Raw genomic sequence first — 16,947 nt, forward strand, 5'->3', positions numbered from 1 at the left:
AAATTTTTATGCGATATAACGTCATACGTCGTAAGCTCTTGTGTTATATTGTATCTATACAAATATATAATGTATGTACAATCGATTGTGTGACTATTTCAAACGAACGTCACGGTGATATTTGCAAACTTCGACTGACCACGCAATCTAAGCAATTTTTTTTTTTCTCTCTTACAGGAGTGTCTGGTTTCTTGTATTTTTAAAGACACAAATAAGCAATTCACTTACTTGGCAGAGAGTTGTGAAAACATTGCGATAAAATGTGTTACCTAAAAAAGGTCAAAGTATATCTTGAAATAACGTACCAAGTAAAGATACAAGTATCTAGTGAAAAATGCAAAAGCTAAAAATAAAATATCGGTCAAAGAGAAGATGTTTTAAAAATATCAAAAAATGAAATATTAAGTTTGAAATATATAAAATTCCTCGTACACAAATGTAGTATACTTTATATTATTATAATACATGCAATTTAACGATTTTGGAGAAATGAATTTTGAAAAAGATGAGGCAACCACTGTGATTGTGCAATTAAATTAAAAGAAAAAGAAAAAAATTACAAAGAGCAATTTTATCCAAGTCTTAACGCGCGCAAGAATACATATGTGAAAGGTATAATTACGCAGCTCTTGGCAAATCATTGCCAAGGCCTTAAATACCTTAGCTTTCCAATACGCCTTCTCGTAACAATCGATAGGATCGTACTAAACAAGAATCGCAGCAGCGCCAAATCGCGTATATCCGGGAATAGTTAATTAACATAACAACTGCAAACAACTGAAACTGTATTTTACGTTCTTACATCAACTCAGTAATTACCTTACTGGCTAATGATTTTTCAATTCTTATCAGACGTACGGAACTTATTTCCTGGCTTTCCGTACGCGTGTCTATCATTAATCGAACTCACCTATCATTAATATAATATAAGGGGGACGAGAATAGTAATTCGCAATTTATCGATCGATGATGGATCTAATGGCTAAAAAAGTTAATTAAGGTCGCCCAGATGTTTTCCTTCCGGCGAATGCAATTAACGACATTCCCGTTTCTTCCATCGCCGCCTCCCCCCGCCCATGCGCGGATGCATTTTTCTCAGAGTAACAACAGTTTGCGCTGAATAACGATAGGACTTTAATGACTTTTGTCGCTTCGGAATTAGGAGGATCAGCCGGTGCCGTGGTGGCGTCTAGATTGAGCGACATACCCGAATGGAAAGTTTTGTTGCTAGAAGCCGGCCCGGACGAGCCACCGGGTGCCGATGTTCCCAGTATGGTGGCAATGTTTCTGGGTAAGTTTCAATTGAACCTTTGTTCCGTTATCTGTACTACAGATACAGGCCTTGGTACGATATAATAAGCATTTAAAATGCATAGAGTGTACGCTTTAGTCTAAAAGTCGATCTTGATTCTTATCTCGTCAATGAGGAGATGAATACGGACAAAAATATTTTTGGAATCTTTTTGCGCATTAAACTTGATTAATTTTGGATCGCCTTTTATTCTTTATAATTATCTTTGATTATTTCAATAACCGTTAAAATTAACATTTTATAATCAAGTTTGCTTAAAATAATTAATAAGAATTAATTTTCTATTATTTATTAACGCTTCTGAAACTTTATTATTTAGACAGACTTATATTTCGAGTTACTTAAAATTCTACGATTATTATACTTTCGTTATAAATTTAAAATAGATTGTTCAACTGAATTAATATAAAATCAATCACAAATCTGTGCGCATTAAGAATTAACACGATACCTCAAATGTCGGTAAATCTTTAAAATAAAGGAAGAGCTCATTTTTTATTTAAAATACAATAATTCGAGTATCTTCAAGAGAGAGAGAGAGATGGTTGTGCTCATTTAGAATGTATATTATTGCAAGAGCAGCTGCGATCTATGTACAATATATCCGTTACGGGCTTTACGCATGTTAAACGCGATCTGACAATTTTACCGATAGGAACTGACATTGACTGGCAGTATGAAACCAGAAATGAGATGAACGCTTGTCTATCAACTGGCGGATCTTGCAGTTGGCCGCGTGGTAAAAATCTAGGCGGAACATCCGTCCACAATGGTATGATGTATAGCCGGGGTCACGCGAAAGATTTTGACAATTGGGCGGCCATGGGAAATCACGGATGGAGTTGGAACGACGTAAGATCCCATAAACTTGTCTTGAATTATTTGAAATATTTCATTTCAATAGAAATAATTAAGATATTAAAAGGAAAGATTTTCGATCAATTTCTTAAATTTCAAGATCTATACTATCGGATGACGTAAGATAAAAAAAATATAAATTATCGCCTCATGTCGATGCGATCATTCGATTATAAAATTTTTAAACAAGATTATATTGTAGTATCGTTAGCGTATCTCCCAGTTATGGTCCGATACGAATCTTGCAGTATTATAAAACGAGAAAAATCATTATCTAGAGAGAAGAAAACCTCCTCGGAATCGCTTAATAAGAGTTTTTAATTTCGAGACGTTTGTTCAAGAAGCTGGAAGAAATACATTCGCGATTGATAAAAATATACAATAGTAGCGTATTGTTTGTTAGGTGCTGCCGTATTTCATGTGCTCCGAGAACAATACGGAGATCAATCGGGTGGGTCGCAAGTATCACTCGACTGGCGGTTTGTTAACTGTCGGACGATTTCCGTGGAAGCCTGCAATCGCCGACGATATCCTCGCGGCGGCGGTCGAGAGAGGGTATCCGATTAGCGAGGATCTGAACGGCGACCAATTTACAGGATTCTCTGTGGCACAAACCAACAACAAAAATGGCGTTCGAGTGAGTAGCAATAGGGCGTTTCTGCAACCGTTCCGGCACCGACGTAATTTAAACATCGCTCTAAACGCCACCGTCACCAAGATCATCGTCGAGAATCAAAAGGCCGTTGGAGTCCAATTTTATCAAGTTAGTATACGCAATCTCTGTATATTTAGTTGATTGTTACAATATTTTAAAGAGGCAATGATATGTCTTGACACATCTGTACACACGTGCCAAAAATATTAGAATCGTCCTAAAAATATTACATTATTGCGATAATATTATTTTTGGATATATTGTATTTGTCGAGGGTCGCGTGCATGACGAATAAATTTTCATGGATATTATCGGAAATGTCATTTGTCACGATATCGTGAGCGGGAGGTTTTTATCCGGTCGAGAATTGCGGAGAAACTCTACCGCGAATTCTATTAATACGTTGAAAATGTACGTCACGCGTGAAAAACTTGCATTATGCACGAGTGGAAATGCTCCAAGGACTTTTTGTTTTTTAACTGTATTAAAAAAAAAATATATAATTCTATAGAGTAGCCATGCGCGCACACTAGTCACGCGCAGAGTCACTTTCATGGATGTTAAGAGCATATCTTTTATCCCGTTTCTATCAGTTTTTTAAAACAAAAATTAATATCTACGTACAGAGATGTCACGTAATATAGAGTCACTTTCATGGATATCACAAAGATTTTTATAAGTTTCTCGTGTGCAAATCGAATTTCTCGCACGTTTAAATCTCCGAGAACGCGTGTAAAAGTCAAACTATCGCTAGCGGCTGAATTTGATTTAGCATCTTCATCGTGTATCGAATTTTACATTTTAATTAAACAAGAATAGACCAAGTCAACAATATAGCGATATCGCGTTCTCATTCTGCGGGAAACTTTGCTTTTTGCCGGAGCGGTTACCGGCACTTAGAGCGCGAAATCAAGTTCGCGCTCCGAAGCGTGACGGTGAGTTTGGCGATGTGAGTTTTCAATGAACGCATCTTCAGGGTGGTGAACTTCGAGTTGCCCGCGCCACAAAGGAGGTAATCGCCTCCGGTGGTGCCGTAAATTCGCCTCAACTGTTGCTGCTCTCCGGAATCGGGCCGAAGGAACATCTGCGAGCGGCGAACGTCACGGTCGTCAAGGATCTTCCAGGTAAACGATTCATTCGTTGCGCGTAAGTCATTCACAACGATGAACGTAACACGTTAATGTATCGTTTAGGAGAGGCAATAATTCTTACATAAGAATTCTGTGCCGAAAGATTAATTATGCATTGCATGAAGAGGATTGGTTTTCATTATTTCCTTTCTAAGTTTCTTAGAACATCTTATTTAAACCGAAAGACTACGTTATAGTTTCTTTGAATAAATAAGTAGTGAAATTTCACATTAAAACGTGCGCGTCGATAAAAACTTTAAAGAGGATAAAACTTTTTCTATAAAATGTAATTTATCGGAAGAAAGAGAGTTGGATCGATGTTTCAGCGGATTATCAAGAGAAATTGCAACGTAATCGACGAATTAAATTGGGAGAAACTCTATATTTTGCTTTAGGTGTCGGGGAGAATCTGCATAATCACGTGTCGTACACTTTATCATGGACTATCAATCAGCCGAATCTGTACGACCTGAATTGGGCGGCTGCCGCGGAATATGTCGCCTTTCAGAAAGGACCGATGGCGTCCACGGGTTTGTCACAATTGACCGCGATGCTGCCGTCCATTTACACGACTCCGGATCATCCCGACATTCAGATTTTCTTTGGCGGTTATCAGGCGGCCTGCGCGACCACCGGCGAAATTGGCACCGTCATGAACGACAACGGTCGCAGCATTAGCATATCGCCGACAATGACGCAGCCGCGTAGTAAAGGTAAGCTGTAGATTAGTCAAAAGTCTGTGTCGGACTCCGAATAATTAATTAGGTGGTAATTGCAATAAATTTCTTATCGCAAAATTTCTAGAAATTGATTAATTAACGTTCGCATCAATTTTTTCGTGAATATCGATCCTCTTCACCTCTTAATATCGTCAACGACGAACGTGTCATTCAGGAAATATTCGTCTCGCGAGTAACGATCCCCTCGCGAAGCCGATCATCTGGGGCAATTATCTGAACGATCCGATGGACGTGACGATCCTCGTCGAGGGTATCCAGATCGCGTTGTCTCTCGCCAATACCAGTGCCATGGCCAAGCACAACATGACGCTAAATAACAGCCCGTTAGCCGCATGTTCCGCATATCCGTTCTTGAGCAAGGAATACTGGGCCTGCGCCGTGCGTCAGGACACCGGTCCAGAGAATCATCAGGCAGGTTCCTGCAAGATGGGACCGCCGAACGATCCCATGGCCGTGGTCGATCATCGATTGAGGGTTTACGGCGTCGAAAATCTCCGCGTGGCCGATGCGTCCATTATGCCGCAGGTATAAATAATTTTCGTAATATCGTCAATGCGTCCTCGATTATACGATTTATATGTAGATATTTTTGCAAAATTGCAACATTCAAATGGAAAATTCATTAACATTTTTCGTAAAACGATGAATTAGTAAATTTTAATACGATGTAATATCGACTTAAGAGCATGTTTAAATTCACGTCCGTCGTGTTTTCTCCTGATTTAAAAAAAATGTTGGAATTATTTTTCAAGGTAACGTCCAGCAACACGGCAGCACCGTCCATGATGATCGGCGAAAAGGCGGCCGCGTACATCAAGTCCGACTGGGGCGTTGCCGGTACACAATGGTACGGGAAAGCACCTCCTAGCCCGTTATGGAAACTCAGCCATTGGAAGAATCATTAGTCACCAGCAATTTACCATGTTTCCATAGTTCCCACACGACCGTCGACAGTTCCCTGGACCTATTACTTTGGGGCATCAAGTACATCGATTGGGATCGAGTTATATGGTAACCGGGCGTCCACGATCTATCTAGTCCAATGACCAATTTTATGACCAATTTTCCGCAGCGCCTAAGAAGATCGACGTGAGCGCGACCGAGGACTCTTCGTAAGATTCGAAACTACATCGCAACGTGCAATTATTGTTACTGGATAGGGAAAGAGAGTCATGTAACTAAAAGCACGCTGTATCGCCGTGCGTTTTAATTTCCAGTTAGTAATATCCTAAGATTGTGTGTCACAGAAAACATCGCGGCTCTCGAAAGATCAATTATGATTGAATAGTCGCGATAGGGGTGCGCGAATCTCCGTACAATTTACGAATATTGTTATTGTTACGATTAATTCTTTACTATTTTTCTATTGTCTAATTAATTATGCGTACACTATGTTTAGAGTTACGAAGAAGTTTATGATATAACGTTCGTATTATATTAATAATTCCTTTTAGCTTAATATAAATATGTCTAATTTCTTTAGTATCTTTTAATAACTCTGTGACATCTATATATAATATATATTATTCGTATATATCTCCTATTCTAAATGATGACCAAAGACACACCCTGGTACACCGTAGGCAAAAAAAAAAAAGCAAATATAGTAGTTAATATTGTTAAAAATGAGAAATGTGGAGAAAATAAAATGAATTAGAGATCGGATGCTCATAGAGTGCGCGAATGTAAATCAAAATAACTGTAAATAAACAAGATTTTATTAATAGCAAATATCAAACGTGGAATATAACTCACATCCGTTTCCGATGATCCGCGTTCCTAAACAACGCTGTTATGAATTGTGTATGTAGTATGATATAAATGTAATGCTAAAATCTTGAAAACAGATATATTTGTATAAAAAGACGAAACCTTTATCCCCAAAAGTTGTTTGATAAATTTCGATATATCAATAAAGTAAAGTTTGCAAAATTTTTTTTTACGCGCGATATGTATAAGCTCTTGTTCGAAACTTTTTCAAAACCGCTTTCAATTTTCGAAACGCAAATGGAGTCAAGGATAACGTAGTTTATGACAGCGCAGCTATCTATCGTATTTTATTTGCCTTATTTTGCTGACTATTCATCAATTTCTCGCAATGATAGCATATGCGGCAATTTACAAATGTGACAAGCACGAGTTAACAAGCGTCGCTATTATCGTTTTTTATGTTGAAGTTTATCATTAAATATTCCGCGAAACGTATATATGTATACACACATATATACAAACAAGTACCTATATAATAAAGCGGCACCGAAAAGAGCGTAGCAATTGGGGAGTAAAAACCGAGCGAAACGAGCAGCTCTGCTTACGAGTTTGAAGATAATCGCACTCTCGAAAAATGGTATGTTGATATCTCGCAGATGCACAGTTTCGTATAAACAAAAGAGAAAAAAAGTATAACTATCGGAAATATCAGAACGCGCAACACAGGATCAATATCTCTAAATTTTATAAAAAATTTCAGGATAATATCATAAAAATGTATCGAAAAATATTTTCCTTCGTCGTACACAATTAAAACTTCTTCCAATATTTGAAGATTAAGAATGAAATTAAAAGTAAAGAAAAGTATTAATATTATAAATTATATAATTTATATAATATTTAATAGAGAAAATCATTCATTCTTTCAACATTAAATTATTTCACGCAATAATAGAGCATTATATGAAACTAATATTCATATGAAACATTCAAACTAAAATTCTTAATCGTTGCAGTGTATTCGTACAAATTAAATGTATTATCCCGGTATTATAGAATACGTCATCAAGTCCTACGGACATTCGGTGTCGGATACCTGGTTATCAGATACCGCAAGCACCATGCTCGTCACCCTTTGTAACTGGACTCACAATGGAGAATGTCTGCTACGCCGGTAGCACCAATTTATTTCTGAATATGTTGAGCATGTTAACTACTTATAGCACAATAATTAATGGTGTGTGCGAGCGTATCACGCCTATTAAACGCCCGGAAGTGTCCGGCACTTACGATTTTATTGTCGTTGGAGGTAAGATAAAATCAATGTAAAAATGATTACAACGCTCTCGCTTATCTTGCTTGATAATTAATCGAGATATCTTCGCTACATTATTTCAAACGCAAGATTATTAATTTAAGATCTATTCTCAGAGATTGTATCGCGGCAATTCAAAATAGAGACGAGACAAGTTGATTTTTATTTGTAAGAAGAAAACGGTTTGGAGATTTTGATTGCGTTTTGCGTTTTTATTTTAGGTGGCGCAGCTGGACCGGTGGTAGCTTCTAGATTGAGCGAGATTAAGGATTGGTCTGTACTCCTCGTGGAAGCCGGACCGGATGAACCAGCTGGCACACAAATACCAAGCAACTTTCTAATCTTTCTCGGTAACGCTTTCTTTGTATTTTTTTTTTTTAATTGCCAAAATGACTACATTCGCGCAGTTAATTTTCGATCGTATTCGCGATTGCAGGTACGAGCTTGGATTGGAATTATAAAACCACGAACGAATCGCATTCGTGCTTGAGTACCAACGGCAGATGCAAGTGGCCGAGGGGCAAGAATCTCGGCGGATGCACTTCCCATCACGGTATGGCGTACCATCGTGGCCACGAGAAGGATTACGAGAAATGGGTCCTGATGGGAAATATAGGCTGGTCATGGCAAGAGGTACCATTCAAGAAATTATCATCGATCACAAATCATCAGTATCGCGCAAAATATTATTAACAAACATTCTTGTCTATCAGGTGTTACCGATTTTCAAAATGTCGGAAAACAATAAGGACATTGGAAAGATCCCGGGTATCCTGACAGAGTATCACGGCACTGAAGGTCCGATGACGGTTGAAAGGTACGAACTGTTTCGCGATATGTTTCTCTATATTACATTATTCTCACAATATTCTGCTTATAGTTCATCTTACAATATATCAAAATAAATACATGTTTAGAATTAGATAAAATTGTTGTGAGATAAATACAATATGATGATATTACCAAATTTGTCAATCTAATTATCTTTTAATATTTATTGTATTTTTTATATTTATTAATTCTTTATATTTATTAGATTCTCTCGATTTATTATATAATTAATTATAAAAATTTATATTCAAAATTTGTTATTAAATTATTTTTATTTATTCAAAAAATTTAGCGTTATTATTAAAAAAATATTCCAATGTCGCATCCATTTCATGTCGCAATTAATGTGCTCGATCCGGCATTCGTTAAATATGGATCGACGCAGATTTAGAACTGTCAAGTGCCTTTGACATTATCCTCGGCATTTTCCCTGACGCTTCAATTGATCTATGGATACGAATTAGTTTTGCTGATCTTTTCGTTAATAGATTTCCCTGGCAGCCGGAATTCGCTTGGGACGTGATGCGTGCGGCGGAAGAAGTAGGTTTCGGAACCACCGAAGACTTGGTGGGCCCGAATCCCATGGGATTCGCCATCGCACAGACGATGAGCAATAACGGCGTCAGATTAAGCGCTTCTAGAGCTTATTTGTGGCCGCACAGAAATCGCCAAAATCTGCACATAGCATTGAACGCGACTGCGCTAAAAGTCAATACAGCACGACAAGGGTCGAAAGTGACAGCTACGGGAATCACTTTCCGTATGGTAAGATTACTTTTTTTCGCCAATTTTTATATACGCGCGATTGTATCTCCGTCGAACACGTAATGGCTTTCGTATTCACAGAACGGCTACAATTACAATGTACGTGCGAAAAAGGAAGTAATCCTTTCGGCCGGCACAATAAACTCGCCTCAGCTTCTCCTGCTGTCGGGCATCGGGCCGAAGAATCACTTGGATTCTGTAAATATTCCAACGATTGTCGATTTGCCGGGCGTCGGCGAGAATCTCCATAATCACCAGTCGTACGGGATAGATTTTAATATCGACCATAAGATAATAGACGAGCTAAATATCGATAATGCTAATCAATATCTATACAATCAAACCGGCCCGATGTCGTCAACGGGTTTGGCTCAGCTCACCGGAATCCTCACGTCTACATTCACCACCGCGGACGATCCGGACATTCAGATCTTTTTCTCTGGCTATCAAGCTACCTGTAATACGGGCAATAGGACCACGGAGTTGGAAACATACAACAATAAAGAAACCGTTAGATTTACCTCCGTGAATATACAGCCACGCAGTAGAGGTAAACGAATGGTTATACAATATAATCCGCGTGTGTCTTAAACAGCGAGAAATTAGCGGCAAATATTTTTCTGATAATATAAATAGCGATATCTTTATACGATTCTTCTCACTTCTCGATTTTGGCAATTAAAAATGATTAATTAAATCTTTCTTCTTTTTCTAAAAAGTCTAATTTTCTTTAAGAAATGAAAGTTCCGCTTATTGCAATTGAACGCAGATAATTTTCAGGCCGAATCACACTTGCATCGAACAATCCTTTGGACGCTCCGATTATCTGGGGTAACGATTTGGCAGAGCCGATTGACAGAAAGATTGTTTATCAGGGTATTGAAAAGATCTTAAAATTGTCAAAGGCGCAAGCATTGAGAAAATACGGTTTGAAGGGGGTAAATGAAACGGCTCCGCAATGCGAGCGGTACAAGAAGAATAGTCGTGCATATTGGGATTGTCAAATCCAATATAACAGCCGACCTGAAAATCACCAGGCCGGCACTTGCAAAATGGGACCCTCCACGGATCCCATGGCCGTTGTTAGTCCACATCTCAAAGTTCATGGCGTGGACAGATTGAGAGTAGCCGATATGTCCATTATGCCGCAGGTAAATATAGCGTGTTTTTCGTCGCTATTACGAGATTTTAATACAAATGTTGCATGCGATTAATGTCGTTCTTTTTCTTTTTTAGCTTATGATTATTTTGAAATCAATCTAACATCGTGGACAAATAATTTTTACCAAATATTTTCAACGTAACATGCTTCCGATTGTTTAAAAATTATAATTAACATGTATTATTTTCCTCGATAGGTGGTCACCGGTAATCCCGCTGCTGCGGTCAATATGATCGGCGAAAGAGTCGCTCATTTTATCAAGAATGATTACAAAGTGATCAACAATCGCGTGACGAACGAAGATGATTAGATATGTCCCCAAATTTCTTTTGTCTGCCAAAGAATTACGAATACAATGGATCTCTTCCCTTGGGTATCCGAATTAATAGATTTAATATATATTACGCAGATAATATATATTATAAGATAATATGTATAAGATATGAATAATAAAAATAATATATATTGCAGATTTTATATGTACAACTTTGTGAGATATTTAATAAAGATATTATCCACATGGTTGTTAAAAAAACTTTGTTTTTTCATATATCTTTACCCAATGCGCGCGTTTACATATAAATTAATCTTTTGGATATCGGTTATACAACGCAATAAAGATAACATTAATTTACGAATGGAAAATTTTGGTTTACGAGATTTATCTTCATTGTATATAGTAAAGTTAAATTATGGTAGATGAGATCTATGATAAACCGATTTAAAGAGTGTTTCGTTGAATGACACTTTCTATTACATGTACGTTTCATTTAGAGCTAAACTCGATTTTACTCCATATTTTATTTTACCTTCATCTCAAACATAGGAATGCAGAATTTCGCGTTTATCCATTAGTTTAACAACAATCTGATGAAAAGTTTAAATCAACAGTTTTATTCGACCGACCTACACGCTATTCATAGGTAAATAAAAAATCGAGAATTATTATTTAATTTATCCGTCGATCTGTAGACAAAATTAAACTAACTTCCCGTTCTACGGACGGTTTTTACAACGCTTCGAAGGAATACGCCAGCTATCACAAAAGATCCACTTACGATATCTTACATCTCAATTATTAAGATGGAAAGGAAGGAATGCATCTTGGAGAAGATCACGGAAGCAGAATGGAGCAGTACCGACTTACCTTCAGCGGCAGGGAAGAAGAAAGGGGAACCCGCAAGGAATCACAGAAACTGGAACCTGAAGAACTAGCACTCGACCTCCTTAGACTCGCGTGCTTACACGAGAGCGATTTCGCGACCCTTCGCTTGACCTCAGTAGCTCTATTCATCCATTTGAACTTTTCGAGATCGAATGCCAATCTCGGGAATGCATTCAACATAGTAATCGTACATCAGTAATCGTACCGCGGCTCACGAGACAGATTATTGATGAATTCAAATATTGGCATTACATACCGTTAAATTACATCAATGCATCTATTCTGATTATGTATTTAAACGAGAGATTTTTTGGGGGATAAATAAATATCTGAATGCGACAGCGTGTATATCCTTATAAATAAATATTAAAGCTTTTTACGCTATAAAATATAGGGTGTTGATAGATGTTTCAAAAATTTCATGGAACTGTGATACTCGTTAAATTACGTAAAAAGATACAAGTTAACATAAGTCCACGCGAATCGAAGTAAATTTTTTGCTTCGATAATGCCAATTATCTCTATTCTTCGAATTGCTAAATTCATTATGCAAGTTATTTATAATTTCTGCGTTCTAGTTGACAGACTGAAACTGTAAGGTATGTCCTCGAATTTCACTACACCTTCAAGCGAGAGAGAGAGAGAATGTCATTCGAACGCTTCCGGCGAAATAGCACATTCGTATCTGATACGCGATTTGTTATACATCACTTAACAGCTTATCGGCATCATTTCTCACGAAACCATTGTCTTTCTCTCTTAGATCTATCTAGATGCTTTAACGTGCGAATATTAATTCTCTCGGCAATTAATGTCCATTAATTTGCTTGAAAATTTAATAATTATACGTTAATTGTTAACTTTTAAATTAATCGGATTGCAAATCTCGTTAGCAACGATCAATGTAACATACAATATTTATTTCGCGAAGAATTAACTAAATGATCTTCTCGAATGTTTACCTGATTTCCAATCCATTCGAGTGTCGTACAATTTTTTTATTCTACAATACGCGTCCGATATTTTACCTGTTGTTGAAAATATACGAGAGAAAAAAAAAATATTGAATTATTATCCCCGTTATTCGCTGTTTGCGCTATTTCTTGACACTATGTCGCAAGTTTGAAGATATTTGTAAAAATGTGATATCATAGATTTTTAGGCGCTAACTTTTTAAGGAAGCATTTTTCGAACCATGGTTATGAGAAACTTTTTGTTTGGTATTAAATTATCTTTGAAATGAGATTAAAATGATCGTAGTTCGCTCCATAGGTTTTGAAATAAACCAGTTAATAACCAGTTAATAACCAATTTCAAATGTACGGAAAAGTATTTCTTCGGCTATTGACGGTTACTCCAAAACCTGTGGAAGGAACTACGTGAACTTTGATGTCATTTGAAAGATAATTTAATTCTCTACAACTTTGGTTTCGATACTTTTTGTTAAAAGACGTATACTTTCCCTGATATTTGTAAATTTTATTGAAAAGATACTTTTTTCCATGCATACTTTTGAGATACTTTTGAGATGCAATTTTTGCATCTCAACGTATTGTACATTACATCGCCGGCGCTTTCTCGTCGTCCCAAAACGGGATGCCTCGCTCGCAGAAGTTTATTTTCCTCATCCGTTCATTCCGATTGCCTGTAACTCGCTTGCGGAAAAAGTTCTCGGCGATATAGGTAGGTATAACGAGAAGAGAGAGAGAGAGAAAGAGAAATATACGTTTGACTATTCATGGTTTCGACGGATGCTCGAGAATCACTGACAGACCCGGCGGGATCGTGTAGACACCGTTACATACACAAGTCGGCTGGTCCAAGCAGATGATGAGATAAACAAATTATAAATAAAACATCGAATATACCGCGTGCGCGCGCGCGAACAGAGATGCAGGCTATAGGCAACCACGACGTACATACGTACTATATACTATACATCGTCCGCGCCCTATCTCGTCCTCTTCGTCCTTCTCGCTGTCGCACTCGTCGTTGTCGTTGTGCCAGCAGCGTAACGACTGCTTTGAATTTCATGAGGGTGCGAATGAATTCATGGTGGGATGGCGCGGTTGGCCCCGGAGACTCGGCCATTTCAAACGCCTCTCCCGCGATCTCCCGCAGTTACGCGCTTTACAAAAGTCGAAGAAGCAATTCTCATAATACTAACTGCCGCTTATTTTACGCCGAATAATTCCTTAGCTCCGCTGGACAGTCTAACGGTCTCGCGAGTTTCAAGAAGTCTACGAGTCTACGAGTCGTAAATCTTCAAATACGTGGATTTTGTAAAAAAAAAAAAAAAAAACTATCAAATAATAGAATATATTTATTAAATATATCCTTTTTCGTTATCGTCTTTAATATCACTTTGAGCATCAATATTTATTTCCGGCAACTACGGGAAATTACAGGCAACATATTTAGAGAGACATTTAAGAGAAAGACTCGAAAGTGACCCATTATAACGGTACAAGCCTTCATGAATTATGTAATCCATTAAATTGCGAAATATCGAACTGATAAAGCAGATGCGGTCACGGGTATTTCCGAAAATTATGCCCCAATTCCTCCGGCCGAATCCGATTACGCCGGATGAGCCCTTCGCGCCCCGATGTAATGAAATCTCCGTTGCCTCGTTAGGCAGTAACAGCGATCGCTTTGACGCGGGAATTTATAATTTCGCGCTTCGTCGTTAACGTGACATTAGAGCAAAGTTATAAAATTACATTTACGAGGCCCAGCACCAGGTGACTATCGACAAACAAATAAGTGCATTAACCTCGACGTTCGAAACTTTGAACTCCAATTAGAAACATGTGAGAGCATTACTGTTTAATAAAGCCGCCTGTATAAAAATAGCCGCTAGAAACAGAAGTTGAAGGGCAAGTAAAAATCATCGACATTATGAATTTCGGCATTTTAGGAGCCGCGAGTTTCCACGCACGTTAACATTTTATTCGGTTTGAAACTGATGATCAATCTTCATTTCTCTAACGCGATTGTCTAAAAAATCAAAGAGAGAGAGAGAGAAAATAAACATTTTTAATAACAACTCGTACCATTGTACGCTATTTATCATTCAGACAGGTATGTCAAGATCAAAATTCTCGACAATATCCGCAGACTTCCGTCATTGTCGCGAGGTCTCGGCCTCGAGATAAACGAGTCGAATCATTAATATTTGACCTCGCGGATTATCCGACAAATCCACGATGGTAGCTCACTGTCGCGACGAGGTGAGAAACGAAAAGGGGGACCGCCGATCGCGTCTCCTAAGCCACGTAGGCTTAGGGACACGTGACTCAACCGTACCTCTCGGTTAAAATATTTCGCCCGGTTGCCTCGTTATTTATCCTGTCGGAGAAAGTTGTTGTCGGTGTCGTCGGTAGTGGTTGTAATAAATGTCCTATCGTCGAGAGCGCGAGACTTGGCTCGCGCAGGAGAACGTCCTTACGCAACGTCGGCCCGTCGGCGCGCACTGGTTTTGCTCTACTTTTTGCGCGACATGCCAGCCGCAACCACGTCGAGGACAATGTACAAGCGTCTAAGCGAGAAAATAAGATACGTCGACGAAAGAGAGAGCGGTGTCTCTCGCTTTCTTTCTCTCTCTCTCGCAATTCCACTACTTTCCTAAAAATAATTCGATCTACGCGAAAATTGTGCCTTTTCGAAAAAGGTAAAAAAGATCGACGTAAAAACATTCTATTTTTAATAAATAGAAAAATTACAAGACACAAAGATTGTTTTATTCAAATCGTGCTTTTGCTCATTAATAATATCTAAGTTCCATGATCAAATATACAACGTTATATATATCGGCCGGCCGTATCAAATCGATTCGATCGAAAGATATATTTAGGGCGATTCGGATCTCTCTTCGATTATGGAGAGAACGAGCAAGAAAGTGGAGCGGAACGGTACGAGCGTGGTATACCGCAACGATCAATTAACGCAATTAATTCAACGAGTACTCGTCTACGGAGGCGCGTTATTAAATTCGAAATAGTCACGATTACGTAACGTAACATAACAGGCGCATACGGCGTGAAAATGGATTCGTTATATCCAGGTCTCGTTTATATCTCACGAGAGTAACGGAGACGTTGCTTGGTATAAGGTAGCCCAATTAAAGAGCGACGTTTAAATAAATTTCCATCGATAGCCACTCATCTTCCAGCCCGTCCCCCCTCCCCTCCCCCTCCTCACGCCCTTAGCAGCTATCGTTATATTCGTTTCGCGAATAAATTAGGAAAAATCGACTCGATAGCTTCAAATTTCGAAGGCGGATAATAACACGATGAATTTCGAATCATTCGAAAATGAACCCGAGAGATATCGATCGCTTATTAAATGAGCGCCGACGATTACGTTTCGGGAGCTTTCGCGAAACGATCGTATTTTGCGCGAATTAATCGATCGATTGTTCCGACCGCCGCTAATCATTCATTACGGTATCGACGTAACATCGTCATTTTCAAGTGCCATCGCATCACGTTATCGCGTTATCGCGACGAGGTTAATGTTGCCAGCAGATTTGGAAATGCTGATTCTGCTGCGGTGCGCCGCGGTCAAATTTTGCGGATAGAAAACGCGACACACGCTCCGCGGAAGCACGTTAATAACTGGCCTGGTAATTAACTTACACCGAACACAAACGAAATAATTGGCGCATGAGGCGCTTTATAGACGAAAAATCCCCAACGCCGTTCAAAAGCGTATTTTTAATATAAATATATATATATATATATTTGCCGTATAAATATATATATATATTTGCGAAAATATTTAATTCCTTGTTCACACACTTGTATTTCAAACGTTTATGAAAAACATAAAATGTCACAACTCGCCGTTTAAAATATCCAAACTATTGAAATATGAAATAATCCTCTATGCGCGTCATATTCGTCACGCGGTTAATCGCGAGTGTGCCGTAAAAGTTCAACGTTTTTCAACAGATATGCCCGTTTCCCAATTCCGTGAGGGATGAAGGATCGAAAAGCGGATGAGAGGTAATTCATAGAGCTTTTTCGACGGTAACGTCATGTCCGGTCCGAACGCGTGCTGAAGAGCGCTCGTATAACGGGACGAGCAAAGGGTAGTTTTCCAGGGGAATTCATGTCTCCCTTCCCCGAAACACGCGCAAAAGAGAGAAAGAGAGAGAAGGAGAGGCAGGAGAAGGGAAGGGTAATGATTGTATCGTCCTATTATTGGGAACGGAGTCATAGTGTTCTCTGCGCGATACGAGCAGCCCGATCCTATTTCACCCCCGAATGAACGTCCGGGGTTAACGGGAGGAGAAGGGGG

At 38.6% G+C, this 16,947-nt stretch overlaps 3 protein-coding genes across 14 annotated transcripts in view; 2 read left to right on the plus strand and 1 right to left on the minus strand.

Annotated features, from left to right (window-relative positions):
- LOC138941272 (glucose dehydrogenase [FAD, quinone]) overlaps positions 1-6,408 on the plus strand; it is a 266,478-nt gene extending 260,070 nt beyond the window's left edge. For all 5 annotated transcript variants that reach the window (XM_070310786.1, XM_070310789.1, XM_070310787.1 and 2 more), the window contains 8 exons: positions 1,163-1,291; positions 1,968-2,164; positions 2,574-2,933; positions 3,802-3,949; positions 4,351-4,668; positions 4,850-5,220; positions 5,448-5,542; positions 5,629-6,408. In XM_070310786.1, the coding sequence (XP_070166887.1) occupies positions 1,163-1,291; positions 1,968-2,164; positions 2,574-2,933; positions 3,802-3,949; positions 4,351-4,668; positions 4,850-5,220; positions 5,448-5,542; positions 5,629-5,710 (1,700 nt within the window). In that variant the 3' untranslated portion in view covers positions 5,711-6,408. The remainder of the gene's footprint in view (positions 1-1,162; positions 1,292-1,967; positions 2,165-2,573; positions 2,934-3,801; positions 3,950-4,350; positions 4,669-4,849; positions 5,221-5,447; positions 5,543-5,628) is intronic.
- LOC138941271 (kin of IRRE-like protein 1) overlaps positions 1-16,947 on the minus strand; it is a 347,460-nt gene that overhangs the window by 240,188 nt on the left and 90,325 nt on the right. The window contains exon 1 of one of the 8 annotated variants that reach the window (XM_070310784.1): positions 660-691. The exons of the other annotated variants lie outside the window; for them this stretch is intronic. The gene's annotated coding sequence lies outside the window, so the exon portion shown is untranslated. Of the gene's footprint in view, positions 1-659; positions 692-16,947 lie in introns of those variants that run through there. 8 annotated transcript variants of the gene reach the window in all.
- On the plus strand, positions 6,952-11,013 carry LOC138941151 (glucose dehydrogenase [FAD, quinone]). The gene is made up of 9 exons (XM_070310539.1): positions 6,952-7,042; positions 7,462-7,714; positions 7,942-8,070; positions 8,157-8,353; positions 8,434-8,537; positions 9,040-9,316; positions 9,398-9,866; positions 10,097-10,467; positions 10,675-11,013. Exons 1-9 carry the CDS (start codon positions 7,040-7,042, stop codon positions 10,786-10,788), a joined length of 1,917 nt encoding a protein of 638 aa, XP_070166640.1. The 5' UTR covers positions 6,952-7,039; the 3' UTR covers positions 10,789-11,013.

This window comes from Polyergus mexicanus, unplaced genomic scaffold (assembly GCF_030449975.1).
Source record: "Polyergus mexicanus isolate NDT 795.1 unplaced genomic scaffold, iyPolMexi1.0 SCAF_18, whole genome shotgun sequence".
Classification (NCBI taxonomy): domain Eukaryota; kingdom Metazoa; phylum Arthropoda; class Insecta; order Hymenoptera; family Formicidae; genus Polyergus; species Polyergus mexicanus.